Genomic DNA, 26,031 nt, shown 5'->3' with positions numbered 1-26,031 from the left:
CATATTGGCTCTTCCATGACGTTTTGGTGGACTACACCTAAACTGTTACAGCATACATGGTCTACTAAAACTGTATTATAAAGCTAGTCACTCTACACTGTGTAAATCTGTTTCCTTCAAGACTAATACATTATAAAAATATTGCTGCTTAATTGCCCTCTTATCATAATTTATTCAAGTATCATTTCAATCAGTGTGCGAAATAATTTCCTAATTTTGCTAGCAATTTGGGCTAGTTATGCCTGAAAGTTACAAGCCCACAAAATAATTCACTAGCTCAAAATTTGAGTGTAGAAGCTAAGCAAAAGATTACAAAAAGTAAAATACCATAATTTATCAGGCCATAATCATGCATGATTTTAAAGTGAATTATAACTTAACAAGTCGGAGAGAGTGATATTTTTTTAAAAATAATCCCACAAAAATTCACTTGCCACTCGGGTCAGTGACCGTGGAGATATACTGGCCTGACTGGATTTTTACTAGCCACGGGCTTGTGGGACAGGGGCTATTTCACACACTGATTTCAATATTTTATAACTCAAATCAATGCTGAAACTATTTCACTGCTGATGTGAATGAACCCATGTAAACAAATGTCTCGAGTTGTTTCCTTGGAACCATCAAAAGCATGGACTCTAAAGCTCTAACAGCAAGTCTTAACTCTCCCCAGGGAGCTGAGAATACATACTTAATGTAAACTGACTAATAAACCATGGTTATAATGTTGTGCACCTTGGGTTGCCCATTGCTGGGTTTGGGCCACAGAGTTGACCTGTGATGAAAATGGTTTTCGCTGACAAAATTCATCACATTCATATAATCACAACAGAATTAGACAACAATGTAGATGATGCATTGACATCGACACTAACAGATGCCAACAAAGCCAGGTGTAGACTGTAACTGTCACACCAAGAACGGCAGGTACCATCGGATGAAGATGAGATTCATGCGGCCAAGATAACAGATGAATTCCAGAAACTTGATAATTTCACATTTAATAAAAAACATTTAAAAAACAAACCAAAAATAAACATAAACAAAAACTATCATTAAACTCCATGAAAAAAACATTTTTTAAAGTTTACATTATTCCCAAAATGATTTTATGTAAAAAAGGGATGGGCAATTATGTTATGTTTAAACATTCTTTAAAGTTTTTCTTGTTTCCAAAACAAATTTTTTTATACAAAAAGGATGGGCAATTATGTAAGTTTTTATTCTGTTATTATGAAATGCTTACAGATGATAACTTCCTCTATTGGCAGGATCTTAAAGGACTCATGCTGGTTCCACTGTGGCAAAGATGAAACAATGAGTGAGGTAGTGTCTGATTCATCGAATTTAATTTAAAAATCTTAAAACCAATGATAACTTCAAACCACACATCCCTATCAACACAAACAAGTCATGTCATGTTAATGATATTGATGATATTGATCACAGATTATAATATCTTTATATATTGTAAAGATTATATTAAACTAATGTCCAAGTATCACTGATAGATTAACAAGAACTTAGAGTTAGTTTGCTTCTACGCCGCTTTTAGCAATATTCCAGCAATATTGCAGAGGGGGACACCAGAAATGGGCTTAGAACTGTTCACTCCTGGATGAACTGAAGTAACAGAGACGACAGAAACAGGTTGATCAGTTCATCACTTCCATCTGGCCAACGCTTGTCGATTCTATTACTCTTACCCTCTACAATTGGGAGAAATTCATGCACATTCTAAAGTCAGATCTCAATTGCATAAAGTATCATATGAAAGACAAGATTACACAGCCTGACAATAAACAAGGCACTGATTTCCATACATTGACAAAATCTGAAGACTGAAAATGAAATGAAAATATTATAAAGTTTAAGAACTATCTATTTTACTGAATCATGAAATGTTTGTAGTACGGATTTCACAAAAAAAAAACCCCAAAAACATAACAGATATAACTTGATGCCAAATTAATCCTTGAGCAATAAAGGAGCTGAAATAGCATTTTCCTGTTCCAATATTTCCAGGAATTTTCCAACCAATTTAAGCTTGATATCAATCTAGCAAACCCTGGTAGCTCATGTGATGTAGGTGTTAAAGATGTCTCTGACAACAGCAATAAATGTTTCAACACCTATGTCATGCATGGATCGGGTTTCAATTCCCTCATTTCTTCCTGCCTTTATTTGTCTGTCTAACTTTCATAACAAGAACGCCAAAATCTCACCATGTGAATAGATAGTTTCTAACAATGAAATAACTTTCTGAAAACCATACAAAAAACAGATGTTTTTTCTTGGAATGAAATACCTGAGATGTTGCATATTCCTGGCAGGCTTGAAAACAGATACATTTTACCTCTAGAAATGTAACAATTTTTGAAAACTAAATTCATCACACTATTCTTACAATTTATGACAATTTTGTATCTAAATAAGCGTTTCTAAAAATGTTTGGTTTTCAATGTTGTAGAAATTAAAAGTCAATGTTGATGTGAGTTGATGAAGATTCTATAATGAGCACCTGCACACTATGAGGGATTTTACTGAGACAATACAATGATAGTATACTCGGAACATGCTTAAAAATACAAACATACACTTGAATACCACTGTACCATGTTTTTGTAAATGCTCCTTCAAATAAATAGCATAAAAATGTATCACATGCCATTATATGTTTAATCTAGACCTATATTTGTCCTTCGTGCTATGATCTGACTAAGATCAGTCTATTATGACATAAAAAGCTGACTGTCAAATCAGCTTTCTCAAAACCGAACTTGCATGCAAAGTCAGCAGAGTAGTCTCCCTTGACAAGGAGAGTGGTCTCCCCTTGTGAACGGTAGACTAGACATTGCTAAGGCATCCTCCTGATGATTGTGTAATGTTCACTTCTTCGCTGCCTCATCGTAAGCTTTCTTCAGCCGCTTCTTGAGTTCGCCCGGGAACCGATCGTAGCAAAATTTGCATACAGGCTTCAGATCAAATTCAAAGAACTTGGTTCTGAAAATAAACACATGGAAAGGTGAGACTTCTCCCTCAGACTGCAAATCAAGTAGGTGGCAGGGTTTCATATAATGTTTGGAGCCACTGATAATCCACACTGGGTAGTGATGTTTCCTATGGGTATATTCTAAAGGTAACAGATCTACAGGGTATGATAAACCACAAGGGTTTGCTGGTAGAAACATGGGCAACTCACAATGATGTTTCAATCCATGTTTTACAGAAATTTCAATGCTGACCTTGACCTTTGATTAATCTTATCAACGACATAAAAGTTCACAAAAGGTATGAATCCTAGAGAAGGAATATACCAAGATAAAAGTCAAATAAACTGTCAATAACTGAGTTGGGACAAAACAGATCCATGAATGACAGCAGGAACATGAACTGTAAAATGAACTGGAACTTCCACAAGATCAGATCTACTTACTTCTGACTCATCTTGCGGTCACAGATGGAGCAGGCAAAATGGTTGACACACCAGGCTTTGTTGAAGGCACTAAACACTGGAAACAGAAATGTGATCTCTCTAGTCATCATCCTCATTAATCAAGGTATTCTATTTCCCTTCTATTACAATAAACAACCTGGGCACTGTTCTGCAAACTGATCACTTTGCTTAGAATTTTTAAGGTTTATGGGAGTTATGAACATGTTAGTGCTAAGACCACTTAGTGAGTGAGTGAGTGAGTTTAGTTTTATGCCGCACTCAGCAATATTCCAGCTATATGGCGGCGGTCTGTAAATAACCGAGTCTCGACCAGACAACCCAGTGATCAACAGCATGACAATCGATCTACGCAAATGGGAACCGATGACATGTGTCAACCAAGTAACCTAGCCTGACCACCCAATCCCGTTAGTCGCCTCTTACGACAAGCATGGGTTACTGAAGATCAATTCTTACTCGGACCTTCACGTGTTCTTGCAGTCTTAATCTAAAACTGAAGGTAAAGTGTCCAGGGAACTGATTAAGTTAGAAGCTGTAGAAACTCGAAATTTCTCATACCCATCTGATGACTGAGACGTACAAAGATTCATTAGATATAATGTGCAATAACTTTTACTTCACAAATATGATTTCAGAATCTATTGATTAAAACGTCACAAACAAGAGAATCTGAATATGAGACGTTTACTTCACAAATTCTGAGAGTCTGATAATGTCTGTTTCCTCTTACCATCCCCGTTGATGATGTTGTTGCACACAAAACAAATGTTACCAAACAGCTGAAAAAACGAGAAATGACAATGAAAATGACATAGTCTACATATAAAAGTGGTAAGCTTTATAATGTTGGCTATAGATATAGCTCAAAGAGATTGATAATCGTTAACTAAATATCGACTGACTATCGATACATATCGGAGAAATAAGTTAGGACAAAAATCCCTGAAACAAGATATTCCACTGCACTGGTGAGTGGTTGCATGGATTAACAGCATCCTGAACATACACTAGAAGCAACCTTTGAATAAAGATATAAGTTTATGATTATTTGTGAAAATTAAAACTTTATTTCATATCATTACTTTAAGTGTGATATTATCGACGACACAATTTTCATATAAATAATCGTTGACAATTCTTCCCATAAACGATATTACCGATCATGAATCCTTTTAACCAGCCCTAAAGCCTGACATCCACAAAGCCTCTCAATATGGAGACAAGATACCTCTCAATGGGGAGACACAATGCCATTTAATAGGGAGACACAGCGCCTCTCAATATCGAGACACAATGAATCTAAATACTGAGACACAGTGCCTCTAAATGGGGAGACATGATGCCTCTAAACACGGAGACACGATGCCTCTAAACACGGAGGCACGATACCTCTCAATGGGGAAACAAGATACCTATTAATACGGAGACACGATGCCTTTTAATGAGGAGACAAGACGCCTCTCAGTGAAGAGACACTTTGGTGCGGGTAAAACCAGTTCACATCTCAGCCTGCTCATACAACAAGAACTACAATGGAGTATCCACAATGCTCTAGGGCTGGGACGATTCACCGATGCATCGATACATCACGACACATTTAAGTTTGATACAGCTATTGTATCGTCGACAGGTGTATCCATACAAAACGAGACACGACTTTTTTCAAAACAGTATTATCTTAAACATGTTAAAGTACTTATTTAGTAAAAAATATGCAAGTATGATAGAGTTACCTGTTTGTTTACTACAATAGTGTTATTGTTATACACAAATACCTTGAAATAAATCATTTTAAATCCCAATATCTTAATTTTCTCTTAAGGTGTATGTATCGGGATACATATCGTATCACAGGTAAAATATTGTGATACATATCATATCATGACATAGTGTATCGTCCCAGCCCTACAATGCTCCGTTCTAATGGTGATGTGAGATATCTCTTAATATGGAGACAAGATGAATCTCAATGGGGAAACAACATGCCTCTTAATAGAGACACGAATCCTTTTACACATCTCAGCCTGCTCATACAACAAGAACTGCCATGGAGTTTCGACAATGCGCCGTTCTAACATTGATGTGAGACACAGCACTCACTTGATGGTAGTGGAGTTCACAATAGGCCAGACCCTTCTTCTCATAATGCCGGGTACCCAGGAACGGCTTCTCACACTTGGCACAAACAAAATGCTGCAAGAAAAGGAAAACCCATTTTAAACTCGGCAAAACAAGTTACAATGAGCATGGATATAAAGTACCGGTACTAACAATTATTACTTAATTCCGAAATGCTGACTGCATATCAAATATCAAATCAACTGATATGCACACATGCATGATGGTTTGTTTCCTGCTTGTTTGAAGCCGCACTCAGCGATATTCCAGCAGCAGTCTGTTAATAATCGAGTCTGGACCAGACAATCCAGTGATCAACAGCATGAGCATCGATCTATCAATTGGGATATGATGATATACATGAACCAATCCTGTTAATCACCTCTTAAGACAAGCATGGGTTACTAAAGATCAATGCTAACCCGGATGATCACATGTCGGCTAGGCAGAGGGGAAAATATGGTGGTTCAGCGAAATATTCGCCGGCCCAGAGGCCCATCACCGGTTGTTATTATATCGGACCAAATATTTGCAGGCCCTTGTGGCCTTCAGTAAATTATCTGTAATTTGTTTTCTCAACTGAAATCTTTCCCATAATTTCTGTCTGTATTAATGTTAGGGAATCATCCATGATCCATCATGTTACGATAACTCATGTTTCACTTCCTGGTGTTTCAGCACTTTACGCATATGAATGTCAACACCAGTCTTCAACAACTGAAAACGTCTCTCCACGCCACTGGCTTCGCTAATTGATTTGTAGAAACAGTGTGAAACTGTGTACAGTGTAATCTATTTTGTTTTTATTGGTTTGACTTTAACAAAATGGGCCTGCAAGATTTCATCCAGGGCCTGTAGATTTTACAGGCTGCAGGCGGCAGCAGGCCCTGATGGCCACCTGGCAAATTAACCTGTTGCAAACACTGGTTCAGTGACTGTGAGACAGACTTGACCATGCAATCAAGCAACCGAAAGTGACCACTCCATTGATGATTGCAAGTTATGACAGCAATGGCTACTGGAGACAATTCCTACCCTTCCACCCTTCCGAAAGATATCAACTGCTGTAATGTTTGAATTGAGTAACTGTACTTGAACATCAATTGATCTTCAGTAAGATGACCAGTTCTAACCTGGATCTTCATGGGTCGCACACAAACACACATATATACATGATATTCAAACAGAATAAGCTTTACAACTTCAAATCAGCAACGATTATCACAATTAATTTCTAGTGGTAACATCTGGCTAGCAGTAGAAGATGTTTCCTGGACAGCAGTATCTCACCTCAACATGCCAGGACTTGCCTAGAGCATGGACCACACGCTCTTCTATAGGACGTCTGGAACAGAAAAATCAGTTTTAATGTTTTGTGTTGTATCAGATATTTGACAGATTTTGTAAAAACAAATCCTCTCCAGGGAAACTGGTAACCGTTTTCAGTCAACTAACACCTATAGTTTTCCAGTTGATTCACTGATTTTTCCCCAACAAATTCAGTTTGCTTAAAAACCTGAAATAAAATAGAAGCACATAAGGAAACATTTGCGCCCAAGACACCCACATGTCTGACGCTTTTCTTGCAAATGCCATGTGTGGTAAAGGCATGAAGCTACATCAAGAGACTACATACCTACAAGCTCCACAGATGGGTATACCCATCTTGTCATGACAGCGTAGACAGTACAGCTCATTGCCCTTCTCCCTGGCATCAGACTGGAGCTCCTGGCTGGAACAACAATCACACACAGTCACATACATGTTGGTTTGTTGTTTAATGCTCCACTTAGAAATATACTAGTTATATGACTGTGGTCTGTAAATATTAGAGTCTGGAACCAGACAATCCAGTGATAAACACCATAAGCATTGATCTATGCAGAAATATCACATTAATCTTGTACCGATATCCTGTTAGACTTTTGCTGTGTTAATTGAGTGCAGTCCTTATTACTATGGACAAAGCTCCACGCCGTCATCTATGATAAAGGTAATGCTATTTTTGAGGGCATTATCATTTGCAGAAGCCCGAGGTCTTCCATTAACTGCCCGACGAAGGAGTGCAGTAGAAAAAGACCGAGGGCTTCTGCAAATGATAATGCCCTCAAAAATAGCATTACTGTTATTATTGCTAAAATACATGGAATTTGTGTTGAAAAGAAAAAGGACTGACTGAGTTTGGTTTTACGCCGCTTTTAGCAATATTCCAGCAATATCACGGCGGGGGATACCAGAAATTGGGAAAAGAAAAAGGAAACAATGAAGGAATTTGACTGTAAGTTTACTCAAAACCAACTTCTGATGGGGTCGACTGACTGAATGCAATCACGTCATCGAACAATTCAAGTGACGTCACAACAGAAAGTGACGATATTCTATGTCAGTGTTTGTTTTGATCAAACAACAACATTAATAGTGCAATTGTTAAGGTTAGCACCAGCAAGAAGGCCAATATTACCGCTATTTAAAGCGGAAATTTGGGTTGCTTTGACTTATTTGCAGCAGAATATCTGCCAGTCCAACGCCAAAGTCGAATGAACCGACGCACCCACTATGACGTCACTTGACAACAGAGCTGATAGTGGCCCGTTGTTAAGGTTGAGTGGTCCAATATCATTTGCAGCGGCCCGCAAATTTCTGATAATAAGAGGGCCATTTCATGATAACTCCATGTGTTTTAGCTATAAAGACTATTGACCAAGACACCAAGAAAGGCCACCTGATCCATTACATCACCCAATCCATGACCAATTCTATCCGAGAATCCTCACAGGCTCCTAAATTAGACGTATGTTACAACAACCAGTGACATGCAGGCACCACCTGTCCTGTCCCCGTGGGGTTGAGTACGTACCCACAGGAGTGGCAGTTGAAGTGGTAGGGGTGATACGCCTCCCCCTTGAACTTGATGTGACCCTCCTCTATAATCGAGCTGAAACAATCAGAGCAAGGAAACATGTCACTGAGAAAGAGTCAAAAACAATTTTCAGTTAACAGTTTTCTCGATACCAAACAAAACAAAGCTCTTCCAAATACATGGTTCACTTTTTCATTCATCAAACCCAAATGAAATGAGGAAACAGTGAGTGAGTGAGTGAGTGAGTTTGATTTTACGCTGCTTTTAGCAATATTCCAGCAATATCACAGCAGGTGAGGAAACAGGGTTAAACAGGTCAAATTATTTAAATTTGTTTTGTCTGTTTCATCCACTCAATGACGTAATGGAAAGGATAGTTTTTGTTTTCAATATATTAATAAAAAGTAATTAACTTTTTAAAATTAAGCTATTTCAGTGTTTTTATTTTATAAAAGAATAAAGGTTTTGATTAAACATAAAGAAATAATATCATTAAATAGAAAATATTGAACTGTATGCTGTAGAATGTGCCTGATAAAAGCAATGGTACCTTGTTTGCCAAAGAACTTGCCCAATACTTTTTTAATTCATGGGATTTACATAATGTTTATCTCTTTAGGAAGCCAGGCATTTATGCATACTATACACAACTCAAATGATAAGTAAATCCAATGTGGTAAATATCTATTGAAAGTTATATTTGTGGATGTTATTATGCTTATCTCCTGTAGAATACCAGCATTTAGGTCAGTAAAGGGGGATAACTCTTACAGCCCTCAATGACTTGTAATGGGCACAGGTAAGGTTCTGTGCCTGAAATACCTTCACAAGGGTTTCAAGTCTTGTGGAATCTCCACATCAGCATTACAATGATAGATGTTTGAATCTGATTTTATATTCCTGGGTGGGGTGTGGGTGTTCAACAACCTAACAATTTGACTCTGACTTCGGACATTTCTGAAACTGCAAAATGATTCAACGTACTGGCATTTGTGGCAGACATATTTGCCAAGTCCTTTGGCTTTTTCTTTGGCATTACATTCTCGACACAGTGCCCGGTTGGCGTTCTTGACGAAGCCGGCATCAGCGAGAGGTCCAGTACACAGCTCACAGCGGAAGCAGTCCGGGTGCCAGCTGTTGTTCATCGCCTTGATGACGCGGCCGATGATGAACTCACCTGGAAGAGTATACTCCTCATGAAGCAGAAAGCGAAAACAGCAATTCTCACAGTGAGTTTAAAAGTCAGAGATAATGGTGTCAAATAAAATCAAACCGGTAAGATGTTCTTATTTTCAAACCAGTGGTTGATAGTGTGGACAACAAAACACCTGTCAAATATGGCTGACAGAATGTAAGCAATGTCATTGCCAGAGGTGGATCCAAGCCTTAAGGGTAGGTCTGTGTATTGGCAAATTAATTGTAATGCAATGTATTGCGATTCTGGTACCCGTATTACGATATGTATAGCGATTTATCATCTAATGGAGTGTGTTATCTGTGCAATACCGCTAGACTAACAACTAGTCTCTGAAATGAACATATTTTACAGAAAAAAAGGCTCAAATTGAAAAAAATAAAATATAATGAATAAGAGCCCTGAGACTTTCTTCATTTTCAGAAGCTGAAGCTGTGGAAATCTAGACTTGCCACATTTTCTAGACGTGTGTGGGATTTCTTGGATATATTTACTTCAGGGTCTGTATGACAGACTACAATATCGCAATCTGATAAACTTGGTATCCAAATCTGATAACTATGCAAAGTATGTCAATCCACGAACTACTTTCACAAAACTCCATACTTGCCATGCAAATCTTAAAATGTTTACTATTTCATGATGACGTTGTCGTGAGAAAGTGTTTCTGGAGTCGTTGCTGCAGTAATTGACTTTGGAAAACATGAAACAGAGTACTTTGTTCAAATTGAAGATACCGATTATGAGGCACGAGCGATAGACAGTCATCTAAGAAAGATACCAACCAAGGATTTCGATCTATCGATCGCAATAGAGACGATGAATCGATTCCGTCAGGTATCAGAAACTGATATTGATGAGGTGATTACCCGCCATGAAAATAGAAACACTGCCAACAAAACCCTGCCCGATATTGTTGCTGTTTTTAGACAGACATATCTTATTTTAAGCGTGAGTTATGTTTTAACTAAATTAGTGACTAGTCACAACCATATGCTGCTGCCATGAACGACCTTCACCTTGGTGTACCGCTCAGTATTCTCGCCAAAGGCTTGCATAATACAATTTTTATTCCTAATATATGATATTAATGATACGGAAACACACTCGGTTAATAATCTCTATATATTGGGAGCTTCACTTTTTGACAGTGAGAGACATTGATTATACATGCAGTCTATTTTCTACATATTAAAGCCCTAGGATAAATTTTATGGTTGTGATAACAGAAGTCTTGAATTTAAATCTGATTTTTAAGGATTGTATTTTCTTTTTATTAAATATATTGTATGTAAAATATGTTGTTTTGCCAATTAATTACAATGGAAAACTTCAGTGTGAATGAAAGTGTGGATTTTAACCTAGAGATAATCACAAAACTTGCAATACATTGCAATATGTATCGTTTTCAAAGGCGTATTTGGATATCAAGGTATACTGGTAAGACTGTGCAGTCCTACTTAGAGCTATATATCAACCAAGTGACCATGCCTGACCACTCAATACATCAGGAACCTCAAACAACCAGAGCCCTGTTCCACAAAAACACTTTAGTACAGTGAAACCTGTCTAAACTGGCACCCCATGGGACCGAAATACAATGCCAGTTGAGACAGGGTGCTGGATTAGACAGTTACGATCATTTTTCTACATGGCTGCCATTTACACTCGTCAGTCTCTTTATCTCTATAATATGGTGTGCCGAGAGGAGTGTATTGGATTAAGGGACCTTGATGCCGGTTTAGACAGTGTCAATTACAGTTAAAATTGCTTGTTGGGACTGGAAAGTCGTGCTGGAATACGGAATAGACAGGTGCTGGATTAGACAATGTTTTAATGATCATAATATCATTGTAAAATGGCGGGACCAAACTTTTATGCCAGTTTTGACAGTGTGCCGGATTAGGAAGATGCCGGTGTTGGCAGGTTTCACTGTTCTAAGGCTACCGTATGCAAGTGTTAAAGTATAGGAGTGACGATCACCGTAGCACTCAGATTGCTTTGTGGAATCATAGGTTCCTAAGATCTACTCTAACCCAGACACTCTACAGCATCCCCAAACACTGACCACTGCTACAGTGTCTGTGTATCTGTCACTCACCACAGCTTCCGCAGCAGGGAGCGAAGAGGACGTGGAAGTCATGTTCACAATACTTCCTGCCTTCGTACTGAAACAAAGGAACAAACCTGGGTCAACACTGGGTCAACATGCCTCTACGCTGTTGTCATTGTTCTCAAATTGTCACAAAAATCATTTCCGTTTAAAAAATGATACATACATACAATCAAGTGCACTGTTACCCAAAATAAGCTCTCGCTGTGACGAGCAAATACTTTACCCACTAGGCTACACCACCACGCCCCCAAACCCACTGAGCTGCCCTTGCTACATGAACACACTATTCAGACACAGCATACTGACTCGCAACTGGCATTCTATTCTATTCTAAGTATGAGCCTGCCATATATATCTTTTAATCGGGTATGAGCCGGATCTATATCAGCCATGGCAACAAAGAGTACCATCTTTTAATGAGTATGACCCGGCCATATATCAACCATGGCAACAAAAAATACCACCTTTTATTGAGTATGACCCGACCATATATCAACCATGGCAACAAAAAATACCACCTTTTATTGAGTATGAGCCGGACACATATCAGGCAGGGCAAAAAGATTACCATCTTTTAACAGGGCTCAAGATAAGGGCAGTATCGGCATATGTACGGATAAAAAATATGCAAGATACGGTAGGAAATAATTTAGAAAACATAGCAGATACGCACCACGGCAATGGTGTATGGTCTCAGAATCATTTATATACATATTTATCTGAAAAAAGCATTGTTTTATTGTTTATTGACCTGTTTACACAAGACTAGCAATGCTGTGGTGCATATATGAAACGAAACACAATATTACAGATACTCCATTAAATTCCATTCAGTACTCTAAATGTACTCTTACGGTTTTCCAGTACTCCCATATTGAACATAAGGAGTATGTACTCCTGATGTTGAAAAGTTATCTGGAGCCCTGTTTTAATGGGAATGAATCTGCCATATATCAGACAAGGCAACAAAAAGTACCATCTTTTAACAGGTATGAGCTTGCCATTGGACTGAACCCCCAACCTTCCACTCAGACATTGTACCCACTAGATGATGGAAGTAGAGATGAAATACCACAGACATTTAACGTTTGAACAAACTTTCCACATAGAGGGACGGCGGGGTAGCCTAGAGGTTAAAGTGACTCAGGTTTGATACCCCACATGGGTACAATGTGTGAAGCACATTTCTGGTGTCCCCCAGCCATGATATTGCTGGAATATTGCTAAAAGAGGTGTAAAACTAAAGTCACTCACTCACTCACTCATTTCAATTAAGGGACACAACTCTTCACAGCAAACTGTGGTTCCTAAGACGATTGTTCCCCTAGGCTAACAACAAACAGTCAATACAGCTCCAAGCAAACTGCAACAGGTTGCCGCAAAGTAATCCCTTGTCTTCTGATCAATTTAACACAAGTGGGTCAAACATTATTATTGTTGATTCACTTAATGGTCACATAACCTGTTACATCAGTTGGCAGAGCAAACACAATCAATTACTGTGCCAGACCGGCAATACATTCTGTGAATGCCTGTTATGGTCGTGATAAATCCACATAATTGCTAAAACATGTAGAGCCAGTCTGGTGGAGGCTATGTATTCATGGTAGAGGAACTGGAACCTACCTCGTAGAAAATTCCCTCAGGGAATGGCTGGAAGCACTGGGCACAGCTGACAAAACAAAAATATTGTAATTATTGATTTTATCACCATGGTTACAGAACTTCCTGAAACTAACAGCCTTGTGAGGTCATGCTGACATTTTGAAATTTATGCTTTCAAATAAATTGTAAAAACATCAGATACATTGCAAAATAAAAAATGTCTATTACATGTTTGCCTTCATGTTTTCAAATATATTGTCAAAATATCAGATAAAGGACAATTCTGATAAAAGAATTGCCTTTGAGTTCTACAAAAAGGCAAATACATACTATGACATTTAAAATGTATTTTATCATACCAATATTGAGTGTTTGGGTGATTGGGGTTTAAGTTGCAGCTACATCATGTGAGCATGCTAACACAAACCAGTGGTTGATAACGTGAGCACCGATCCATTTGCTGGGTACGATGACACAAAGCCACGTGACGTTAGAATGTCTTCCCGCCTAACCACCATTCTGACCACCCAATCCTCTTGTAAGCCCAGCACAAACATGAGCTACTAGGGAGCAACCTCCAACTAAAATCCCTCTTGTAAATCAAAATAGATACATTTTAAGTGATGACGCGTTTACTGTTCTTGACTGTTTGGTCCAGCAATCCCCACTAGTTTCAGTTCAAAATAACGTTAATAATCCACCGACAATGAGGGAGTGAGTGAGTTTAGTTTTACGCCAGTTTTAGCAATATTCCAGCATTATCACGGCGGGGACACCAGAAATGGGCTTCACACATTGGGCTTCACACACTGGGCCCACATTGGGGAATCGAACCCGGGCCTTCGGCGTGACAAGCAAACACCTTAACCACTAGGCTTCCTCACCACTGACAATGAAGCTGAGAGCCATGTTCAGGCCAGCTGAGGTTTTGGTGTGGACTATATTTCATATTTACATTTAGCATGGGTTGCAGAACCTCTCAGTTAAAGAACTTAGCTCTAAATGACTTTTAATGCAAGCCTCCTTACCTCAAATACTGCTTGCATTATGTTAATTTGTATTTTTCTACTTCCATCTAACTAGTGACATAGTTTCAAATATTCAAAACACACCATACATTCAAACATTTAGCATACAAAAACAATACGAATGTGCAATAAAAGTCACAAAAGATGAAGATCAGACTGTACAACACACATCGTCTTTAAATCTAAATGATACAGAATGGCACAATATGATGAAGACCATGACAATGTTTAAAGCAGTGCAGAAATGAAGCCAAGCTAGGTCAGCAGAGTCACCAGCACCAAACCAAAATCTAAAAACTTCTAAACGCCATAATCTAAACTACCATAAATGTTTCTTATCTGCATCTATCTTACACACTTAACACTACATCTGAAAACTGTAAAGGATGATGTTAATTTGTGAATATATATTCTCAGACAAAGATTAAAACAGTTTACATATTACATATTCAAAATTTACAAAATTTCATTTTGGGCAAGAATTGTAAATCTACAGAAAGTAGGTTGAGAGATTATGTGGGAAATAGATCGGGCTGATTGGTGAGTAGTGGGGAGATTACAAAATGTAATCTGGGCAGACAAGCCAGTGGTTGAAAATGTGAGCATGGATTTAAGCCACGCATGGTTCTGGCGTAAGCCAACACACCAAGGTGACTACTCAACAGTCAGCTGTTTACGGTCAGACATTGTGGCCATCCGATCCCTAGTCTTGCTGCCTATATAAACATGATAAAGCAGGATCTGACCGAAAACCAGCACAGATGCACAGAAGAATGCATCCTTGCTGGTCCAGGGTAATGTATCCATTCTATCAATATAAATACCCTGGATCCATTTGCAAAACTTAGCTTTAGTGACATTGCCATCTCCAACACTTTTTGATTGGATTAATGTAATTGTGAGTGGGTGAGTTTAGTTTTACGCCGCACTCAGCAATATTCCAGCTATATGGCCTCACTCTGTAAATAATCAAGTCTGGACCAGACAATCCAGTGATCAACAGCATGAGCATTGATCTGCGCATTTGGGATACGATGACATGTGTCAACCAAGTCAGCAAGCCTGTCAGCCAATCCAGTTAGTCGCCTCTTACGACAAGCATGGGTTACTGAAGATCAATTCCAACCTGGATCTTCACGCGTTGGATGAATGTAATAAACGCCACATGGTCTACATAAGATTCAAGGCAAAGTCCAAGGTATTTATCATGATGAAATGGCTGTATTACACCCTTGATTGGTGAGGATGAGCTGAATGCTGGAGATCTTTAATGTTCCAGGTCTGAGGGACGATAGAGACTGTATACCACTTGGGTTGGGGAAGCACACTGGGCATTGATATGAGTGTGGATGTGGAAGTGGATGCGGACGTGAACATGGACATAGATGTGAACATAGATGTGGATGTAGATGTGACTGTGAACATGGATGTGGATGTGAACATGGATGTGGATGATCAGTTGCACCAGAATACCCAGATGACAACTTCTGCAACAATCTGTCAACACAAACCTGCACCATAACATTTTGATTGGACAATCCAAGTGTTTTTTCACAAGGCTTTCAACCAATCAGAGACCAGGTACTTACACAAAACATGACGGATGCCAAACTTGGCCGTGGTAGTTAACCATTTGTTCCTGTGCCTCAATATCCTCTCCGCATTTAGAGCACATGGGCCCTCGCGGCTCACTGGATCCATTGCTGTTAGATTCAGATATGAAATGGGTGATGGCATGAAGATTACATTGTTACACAGCCCCAAGCCAGAGTATTACTAAGCATGGTCCAAAACCAACCCATAAATATGTGAATACAAGATGCATAAAAGATACAATGTTACATGCAAGTGGTGTTGAATTCAAAATAACTGTTTGAAAACCTTGAAATCCTCCATTTTGAAAAATGGGGAGATAACTCCAAATAAGAAATGGATACTATAAAATAGGGGAGCTAACTCTGACTCTTAACACATATCGTGTCATGCTGTGAGAATTAAGGACAGGTTTCAAGGTTCTCGTTTGAACTTCCACAGAATAACAAAACACTTATCAACTTCATGCCTTCATGATTTATAAGTGTTAAAAAAATATACATTCTAGACATTAGAATTGCATACAAGCACATAACATGTATACTGTCAGATATTTATTCAAAAACAATAATTTGCTTCACAGTAGAGACATTGCACAATCAGAAATATTTGAAATTCTTCTTCTGAAAAGACAATTTATTAAACTTTAAATACGTTCATACATGATCACAAAAGTCATGAAGACAGAGTTGTAAATTCAACTCAAATAATGCCTCTTTGTGCAAATTATTGTTTTTAATGAAAATACCTGGCAGTTATGAAATCAATTAGGCCTAAGGTACAACAGCTGCAGAGATTCTATGAATATCTACTCGTCTACAAAGGTATTACATCAAACAGTATGAGAAATGAATGGTGCGGCATGATGCAGAACAAAATAAGCCGATCAAGTAGAAACAAACACATTAAAATGCTACATGCATTAGAACGTTTATTGTCATTTAAGGTTGTTAAATGTTATATCAAGCTGACAATTCAATGAAAAAAAAAAGCCCTAAGAGGATTAGTATAATGCTTTTAATGATTTCAAAAATACTAGATTAGATTTTCGTGGATGCTTGAGCTGTGGAAATATGATCCATGGTGTCTTGCTTATGTATATATAGAATACTAAATTCCCTCAGAGTACAGTGTTAGTTTAGGTTCATGTTACTGAATGCAACTCATGCTTTTCATGCTAACGCAGTAGCCTTTTTAGGTTGGTAAGCTGGTCAGTGATTGTATAGATGATTTTAATGGATAGATGGCAGAATGGATGGATAGATGGCAGGATGAAGTGATGGATAGATAGCAGGAAGGATGGATGGCAGGATGGATTGATGGATAGATGGCAAGACAGATGGATGGATAGATGACAGGATGGAAGGATGGCAGAATGGATGGATGGATGAGTAAACTTATTTATTGACACTGTAGTGAATATTGCAGCATCATATTGGTGGTTCATATCAACACTTTGGACCAAACAAACCAGTGATTGATGTGAAGAGCAATGATCTGGCCATCAATCAGATATCAATGGACGGATGTCTGGTACACTTACTGAGCGATGGATGGATTTCAGCTTCACAGATGGTTTTGACCCTTAATTCACTTACTCTATGAATGGATAGATACAAGGTGCTCAACTGTTCAGCACGGGAGTATTGAAACAGACATAATTAGATGGGTCAGGTCACACAGGCCATAGATATTTACCTATTTGTCATCCCAATTGCATCTGTATGGGTTTAAAAGTCAGGTTCCCCTTCCACTAAGTGATTGTCGTGCTAAGGTTATCGTAACTCCCATACTTTAGCATAGACTTATGACTGTCGTAGTGCTGCAACTGCTTTCTGGAATAGGGTCCAGGGTCATAATCGGGGCATTCTGATATTCAAACCCTATAAGTTACAGGGCATTCCTCTGTTCAGGAAATTACATGGCCGCTGGATACCAAGTGGAGAAGCAGACGCCAACACCCTGGACAGATGAGACACTACTGGATAAGCAGACGTCAACACGCCGACAAGATGTGACACTACTGGATAAGCAGATATCAACACCCTGACAAGATGTGACACTACTGGATAAGCAGATATCAACACCCTGACAAGATGTGACACTACTGGATAAGCAGATGTCAACACCCTGACAAGATGTGACACTACTGGATAAGCAGATGTCAACACCCTGGACACATGTGACACTACTGGATAAGCAGACGTCAACATCCTGACAAGATGTGACACTACAGGAATAGCAGACATCAACACCCTTGATTAGCAGACGCCAATACCCTGGGCATGTGCAGCTACAGGATAGACAGATGCTAACAGCCTGGACATATGTGACACTCCTGAATAAGATGATGTCCAAACCCTGGACACATGTGATACGACAGGACAAGAAGATGTCAGGAAAACCCCGAACATCATTTCTGACAGCACAGATGATCTCTGTCAACTGTCTGCCCTGGCCAGACATTGATAAAAAATATGTGTCTTCTTTTCCAAGGAAATGGCCTTCAAATTCACCTTGACAGCATTGGTCTTTATTTCCCTATCTGTGTTCCCCAGTATTGAGGCATAGTGAAAAATTATAAAATAATGAACTGAACTAGCTTTCTGTTGCTGATGGCGTTACTTCAACAGATGTACTATGATGATCTGCAGCAACAGCCCAAGGCATCAGGTTCCACCAACAACATCAAGTTGTCGCCATGTTGACTGTTAACCATGATCTTGCAAACATGCAGAGTTAGACATCCAGTCTACTGTGTTCGGTTCGGGACAGGTATCTGTTACTGGGTATCTGTTATATGGTTAGCCCCTGATCTATGACCAGACTGGTGAGAATGTCAGTCACAACACATACTCATGCCAGTACATAACATATAGATATACCTGTTGTACAACACTACAAGAAACAAGTATTATCAAGTCCATGAATATTTACAATGAAATATACAGAGATGAACATGAATTATGGAAATTGATGTTAAGTTGTGAAAATGACATGAATATCAACTGATGTGAGATACTAGAGTTGACACAGTGAGATTATATCAATCCACTTAAACACAATGTGAATCTAACATTATTTCCAATCATTCTTTCTAAAACCATGCATTGACAGCAAAGTAATGATAATAAAGTTTGGGTGTTGGAATAAGACTAACTTATCTTTTTACATAAACACATGTTTGTTTTGTTTGCTGGTTGTTTAGCACTGCAGTTAATAATATCATGGTTTTATGATGGCGGCCTGTATAAACCACACAACTAATCGATGATGTCACAAGAACAACCAAGCTACCCAACAAAACCAGTTGCTGCATTTGGGGGATACTGAGGACCAGCATAGCTTCTTATAACCAAGATTCCATAACAGAGACCAGCATGGCTTCTTATAACCAAGATTCCATAACAGAGACCAGCATAGCTTTTTACAACCAAGATTCCATAACAGAGACTAGCATAGCTTCTTATAACCAAGATTCCATAACAGAGACCAGCATGGCTTCTTATAACCAAGATTCCATAACAGAGACTAGCATAGCTTCTTATAACCAAGATTCCATAACAGAGACTAGCATAGCTTTTTATAACCAAGATTCCATAACAGTGACCAGCATAGCTTTTTATAACCAAGATTCCATAACAGAGACCAGCATAGCTTCTTATAACCAAGATTCCATAACAGAGACCAGCATAGCTTCTTCTAACCAAGATTCCATAACAGAGACCAGCATAGCTTCTTCTAACCAAGATTCCATAACAGAGACTAGCATAGCTTCTTATAACCATGATTCCATAACAGAGACCTGCATAGCTTCTTCTAACCAAGATTCCATAACAGAGACCAGCATAGCTTCTTATAACCATGATTCCATAACAGAGACTAGCATAGCTTCTTATAACCATGATTCCATAACAGAGACCAGCATAGCTTCTTATAACCAAGATTCCATAACAGAGACCAGCATAGCTTCTTCTAACCAAAATTCCATAACAGAGACCAGCATAGCTTCTTCTAACCAAGATTCCATAACAGAGACCAGCATAGCTTCTTATAACCAAGATTCCATAACAGAGACCAGCATAGCTTCTTATAACCAAGATTCCATAACAGAGACCAGCATAGCTTCTTCTAACCAAGATTCCATAACAGAGACCAGCATAGCTTCTTCTAACCAAGATTCCATAACAGAGACTAGCATAGCTTCTTATAACCATGATTCCATAACAGAGACCTGCATAGCTTCTTCTAACCAAGATTCCATAACAGAGACCAGCATAGCTTCTTATAACCATGATTCCATAACAGAGACCTGCATAGCTTCTTCTAACCAAGATTCCATAACAGAGACCAGCATAGCTTCTTATAACCATGATTCCATAACAGAGACCTGCATAGCTTCTTCTAACCAAGATTCCATAACAGAGACCAGCATAGCTTCTTATAACCATGATTCCATAACAGAGACTAGCATAGCTTCTTATAACCAAGATTCCATAACAGAGACCAGCACAGATTCTTATAACCAAGATTCCATAACAGAGACCAGCATAGCTTCTTATAACCAAGATTCCATAACAGTGACTAGCATAGTTTCTTCTAACCAAGATTCCATAACAGAGACTAGCATAGCTTCTTATAACCAAGATTCCATAACAGAGACCAGCATAGTTTCTTCTAACCAAGATTCCATAACAGAGACTAGCATAGCTTCTTCTAACCAAGATTCCATAACAGAGACTAGCATAGTTTCTCATAACCCAGGATCCCCACCTGGACATTTACCATAGTCTGTCTCACAGTCCCTGAGCCACAATATTTCCCCTTCCTCCCAGCCCTCCCTGCAATGCTAAATCCTTAAATGAAGTCAAGTCTAGATTTCCCATTCTGACCTGTTCTCCTATCCCATTTGCACTGATTCTCCACTGGGTTGTAACTATCTCTTTCACTTTAAATGGGTTTATATTGTTACTGATCAATGTCATATATATTCAGGGACTCTAGGACAAGCATAACTTGATGGGGACCATTCTGACCTTGATTCTCAATGGGGTAACTATCCCATCTTGGGACCTATTCTGACCCTGATTCTCCACTGGGTTGTAACTATCCCATCTTGGGACCTATTCTGACCCATCTGATTCTGATTAACTATCCCACTGGGACCTATTCTGTGATTCTCCATGGGGTAACTATCCCATCTTGGGACCTATTCTGACCCTGATTCTCCACTGGGTTGTAACTATCCCATCTTGGGACCTATTCTGACCCTGATTCTCCACTGGGTTGTAACTATCCCATCTTGGGACCTATTCTGACCCTGATTCTCCACTGGGTTGTAACTATCCCATCTTGAGGACCTATTCTGACCCTGATTCTCCACTGGGTTGTAACTATCCCATCTTGGGACCTATTCTGACCCTGATTCTCCACTGGGTTGTAACTATCCCATCTTGGGACCTATTCTGACCCTGATTCTCCACTGGGTTGTAACTATAACCTATTCCCATTCTCCAGGGGGTTGTACCCCATACCTATTCTGACCCTGATTCTCCACTGGGTTGTAACTATCCCATCTGAGGACCTATTCTGACCCTGATTCTCCACTGGGGTAACTATCCCAGCTGAGGGACCTATTCTGACCCCTGATTCTCCATCCCAGCTTGGGACCTATTCTGACCCTGATTCTCCACTGGGTTGTAACTATCCCACCTATTCTGACCCTGTTGTAACTGGGTAACTATCCCATCTAACTATCCCAGCTTGAGGACCTATTCTGGACTCCACTATTCCCATCTTGGGACCCTGATTCTCCACTGGGTTGTAACTATCCCAGCTGAGGGACCTATTCTGACCCTGATTCTCCACTGGGTTAACTATCCCATCTTGGGACCTATTCTGACCCTGATTCTCCACTGGGTTGTAACTATCCCATCTTGGGACCTATTCTGACCCTGATTCTCCACTGGGTTGTAACTATCCCATCTTGGGACCTATTCTGACCCTGATTCTCCACTGGGTTGTAACTATCCCAGCTGAGGACCTATTCTGCCCCTGATTGCTCTATCCACTGATTCTCCACTGGGCTGACCCTGATTCTCCACTGGGTTGTAACTATCCCATCTTGGGACCTATTCTGACCCTGATTCTCCACTGGGTTGTAACTATCCCATCTTGGGACCTATTCTGACCCTGATTCTCCACTGGGTTGTAACTATCCCAGCTGAGGACCTATTCTGACCCTGATTCTCCACTGGGTTGTAACTATCCCAGCTGAGGACCTATTCTGACCCTGATTCTCCACTGGGTTGTAACTATCCCAGCTGAGGACCTATGATGTCCCTGAATCCCACAGGGTAACTATCACATTCTTACGTAAATTGACCAATGTGACAAGCATACCTATTCTGTCCTTGAAAGCCCACGAGTAAATCATGACAACACTTGTGTCACCCGTCTCAAGTTCAGGAGTTATCAGGTCAAATATCAGTTGTTGAAGGCCACATGGGCTCAGTTCATAATCACTCATTCTGTCTAATATGGGCGTGTCTTCACTACCCTACATGTGACCTTTAGCCCTCTCAGTGAACAAAGGTGTCAGTGTCTTAGGTGTGTTGTAAAATTAGAGTCAATCTTGAGGAGTAAACTATCATAATTTTATTGTTCAGTGCCGGAAGGTACACTAAATTCTAATACCCAACAGCAGTAAATGTTAGAATTTGTCAGACTTGATATATCACATTTGAGACGAATCGTAGCTGCTATATTTAACACGCATATGAAATAATTATGTTTATTTACTCATTTACATATTTATTAAGGAGATGAATTTTATGTGGTTGTCATTGAGTGTATAGGTCCCAAATTTTAATTTATTACCAATGGCAGATATGTTTATATTTTCAGTCGTTCTGATGACGTCTTAAGACAATGGATGAATTCACATGCACCCTGTCACATCACCTTGTCAGAAGAATGTAGGCAAAACTTACCTAAAGTGTGGTTTTTCAGTAAAATATTTAAAATCAAATAAAATCAACTCAGTATTGAAAATACAATAAATACTTCAATGCATTCAAATTTTATACATCTTAACCATTAACTATGATTTTCAATCAACCCAATGGTGGCAGAATCCACTGGGGCCTTTTAAACAAATTGGGTTTTTTAAATTCTACAGAACTCAAAATTATATACATGGCAATAACCATTTAACAAAACCCTGAACTAATAGTTTCATACTTCTAAATCATAGTGTTCATCATCATTACATGTTGCAAGGCGCATGATTATGCATGGTCTAAGGGGCTTGACTATTGTTGATGTATGGAGGGGCTCAGATAATCTTTACTAAGATGGTCCTATCAGATGACAGCAAGTGTAGCACACAGCCAATAAACAAGAAACATTCTTATATCAAATTTCGTAAACAGATTATCACAAGGGTCATGATACTGAAGTGGAATTTGATCTGATTTCCTGTAGATAGTTGGACTGGATGGTTGTCATTCCTGTCAAGGTCAACCCAAACATGACCCAACCATGGTTACGCTGGATTGACTTTTATGATGCAAATTTGTCTCTGTTAATTATTTTTCATGTACAAATCTGGTTTTGATACAAGTTAGTAAGTATAATTATTTGAAATATAAACCATATTTTATTTATATCATAACTGATTCATTATGGTGCTAAGAGGGAACATGTCTATGAATATGTAGACTAACAGTGAGTTTGTAAGATGAAAGAAATATTAGGATTAGTTAAGTTCAATTCTTAAAATTTATTCTTAAACAAAGGCAAAGAATTTTTAGTTTCTTTATATGACTATAGTGCATCTGTTTTTACACAACAATGCTAAAACAACAAATACCTACACCTTAATTACACAATCTACAAGGACCGATTGGAGTGAACATTACTACCTTGGCTAATTTTTCTTTGTAATGTTTTGTAATATTGGACATGTTTTATATTTCTCATTAATATTTTTCAAATGTCTCTTAATATATGAAAATAAAATAAACAAGAGGCTGAATTCATTTTCAAGTGAGAAATCTAGACTTGCCAAAGCATCAATTATAGACTTGCTTAGGATATGGATATTTCAGCATCTGCAAGGGAGACAGCTTAGTGAGCCCCAAACAGTGAACTTCAGTGTCCCTCAACAAGATATTTGTCTTCATGAAGTTAAATCTAAAGATGAGAAGTTATGGATGTCAACTTCTTTATTTAGAGGAACACAGTGTTTCGGAATATTGTCTTACCCCTTCATCATTCACCTGATGAGAAGTAAGAATATAATCCGAAACACTGTGTTCCTCTAACAAAATTCTCATCTTTATGTGCATCACATCCAAATGCCATTTAAATACTTTAAATCTGACTTAAACTATCCATAATATGAATCATTTAAAAATTAGTTATTAAACAAGAAGACAAAGTCATCAATATCCCCCGCAATGGCAAAATACTCTTCATGATTATGTCTACGAGTTATGATTATGTCAAATATTTAGGTGTGTATATAGAAAAGTGGAAGGAGAGTATTGAAAGGTTTTTAAAGTTCTGCTCCAGAAAGCAGCACTATCACCAATTTCAGTCAAACTTGTTGCCATGGAAACGTCAAAAATATTTTATTCAGAATTCCAAAACTACCAAAAGGCACCAGTACACCACCAGATCTATCTATGTGCCAAGTTTGGTGAAGAAATATTGAACGGTTTTAGAGTTCTGCTCCGGAAAAGAGCACTACCACCAATTTCAGTCTAAGTCGAACTTGTTGCCATGGAAACGCCAAAAATATTTTATTCAGAATTCCAAAACTACCAAAAGGCACCAGTACACCACCAGATCTATGCATGTACCAAGTTTGGTGAAGAAATATTGAACGGTTTTAGAGTTCTCCTCCGGAAAAGAGCACTACCACTAATTTCAGTCAAAGTCGAACTTGTTGCCATGGAAACGCCAAAAATATTTTATTCAGAATTCCAAAACTACCAAAAGGCACCAGTACACCACCAGATCCATGTATGTGCCAAGTTTGGTGAAGAAATATTGAACGGTTTTAGAGTTCTGCTCCGGAAAAGACAAATGTGCACGGATCGGATGATTCCATTTAATACCCCCGCAAAACGATTGCCCTGATGCTAATGTAATACAAACTTTCATTCTATAAGATGGGTGTGTCTAATTAAATTGCTGGGACTGTATTTTAAATTCGGTTGTTTAAACAACACCCTTTTCATTGGGTAATGTTCTCAGATCTACTTTCATCCTGCCTAACAACATACCTAACTCAACATACAAGACCTAATTACAATCAATCACCACAAATGTGTACCATGGAGAAGACTTGATTCGTATGTGAATGGGGTATCTAAGTGGATTTTTCAGTTTTAAAAATAGTTTGGAGAGCTCTGGAGTGTGACAAATACTTTGTCATGCATGTGTTGGGAGTGGAGTTTGGGGATATATCTGCCACAGTTTTAAAGACAGATCTGTTTGTCATAGTTTCTGACCTTCGTGAGTGTGTAACTGTAGCAGTCTTTGTTAACAAGGTTTATTCATTGTTTCTTTCACAGCTCTATTCCACAACAGGAAAAACATACGTCGGCTTCCCACTGTTCCCAGGGTTAGATGACGTTTGTGAAATAATTCTTTTAAAGTAGCAACAAATTTGAAATCCTCAAGAGACATTGTGAACTGGCTTTTTTAAATAATTCTAATTATGAAATTATTTCAAATTTGTATGCTTCATGGGAAATACGGTATTTATTGTCAAACTCAATGTTACTCACAATTTTAACAGAAATGTATTTGTTTTCCTGATCAGTTAAACAAAGAACATTAAGGCACACAAGAGTTACTTCCCTTGATGACACTGACCTTCTGCTATTGATTGTAACATGGAATCACCAGTGGGGTTGTGTTACAGATAAATTATGAACCCAAACTAAGCATTGCTAGCATACATAAATCGTGTCTCTTTTTAAGCTGTACTCTGTTTGCGATAACTAGAATCTTATCTAGCATAATGTTAAGTAGCTTCTGACAGTT

At 38.6% G+C, this 26,031-nt stretch overlaps 1 protein-coding gene and 1 long non-coding RNA gene across 8 annotated transcripts in view; both read right to left on the bottom strand.

The window, feature by feature from the left end:
• Positions 1 to 1,073: 1,073 nt before the first annotated feature.
• LOC124260466 (LIM and senescent cell antigen-like-containing domain protein 1) overlaps positions 1,074 to 26,031 on the bottom strand; it is a 55,428-nt gene continuing 30,470 nt past the window's right edge. For 3 of the 4 annotated variants that reach the window (XM_046694799.1, XM_046694797.1, XM_046694795.1), the window contains exons 3-13: positions 15,969 to 16,082; positions 13,373 to 13,418; positions 11,732 to 11,798; positions 9,420 to 9,612; positions 8,433 to 8,510; positions 7,212 to 7,307; positions 6,866 to 6,920; positions 5,558 to 5,650; positions 4,188 to 4,236; positions 3,437 to 3,512; positions 1,074 to 3,003 (exon numbers count right to left, since the gene is read on the bottom strand). In XM_046694799.1, the coding sequence (XP_046550755.1) occupies positions 2,889 to 3,003; positions 3,437 to 3,512; positions 4,188 to 4,236; positions 5,558 to 5,650; positions 6,866 to 6,920; positions 7,212 to 7,307; positions 8,433 to 8,510; positions 9,420 to 9,612; positions 11,732 to 11,798; positions 13,373 to 13,418; positions 15,969 to 16,082 (982 nt within the window). In that variant the 3' untranslated portion in view covers positions 1,074 to 2,888. The remainder of the gene's footprint in view (positions 3,004 to 3,436; positions 3,513 to 4,187; positions 4,237 to 5,557; positions 5,651 to 6,865; positions 6,921 to 7,211; positions 7,308 to 8,432; positions 8,511 to 9,419; positions 9,613 to 11,731; positions 11,799 to 13,372; positions 13,419 to 15,968; positions 16,083 to 26,031) is intronic. The other variant, XM_046694796.1, reaches the window with a different exon arrangement.
• LOC124260467 lies at positions 20,921 to 24,402 on the bottom strand. Of its 4 annotated transcripts, none has more exons than XR_006894091.1 (4): positions 21,841 to 22,000; positions 21,557 to 21,578; positions 21,205 to 21,432; positions 20,921 to 21,067 (listed from the first exon to the last, which is right to left on the bottom strand). It is a non-coding gene; the product is annotated as an uncharacterized LOC124260467 (long non-coding RNA). The 4 variants fall into 4 exon arrangements; XR_006894090.1 differs by lacking the exon at positions 20,921 to 21,067 and adding an exon at positions 22,077 to 24,402 and having other exon boundaries at positions 21,153 to 21,432; positions 21,841 to 21,887; XR_006894089.1 differs by lacking the exon at positions 20,921 to 21,067 and having other exon boundaries at positions 21,153 to 21,432.

The sequence above is a fragment of the Haliotis rubra genome, unplaced genomic scaffold (genome assembly GCF_003918875.1).
Source record: "Haliotis rubra isolate DU_JTF1 unplaced genomic scaffold, ASM391887v1 Scf764, whole genome shotgun sequence".
In the NCBI taxonomy this organism is placed as follows: domain Eukaryota; kingdom Metazoa; phylum Mollusca; class Gastropoda; order Lepetellida; family Haliotidae; genus Haliotis; species Haliotis rubra.
Note: the sequence above shows the minus strand (reverse complement) of the source record. Positions and strands in the feature narration are given on the sequence as shown.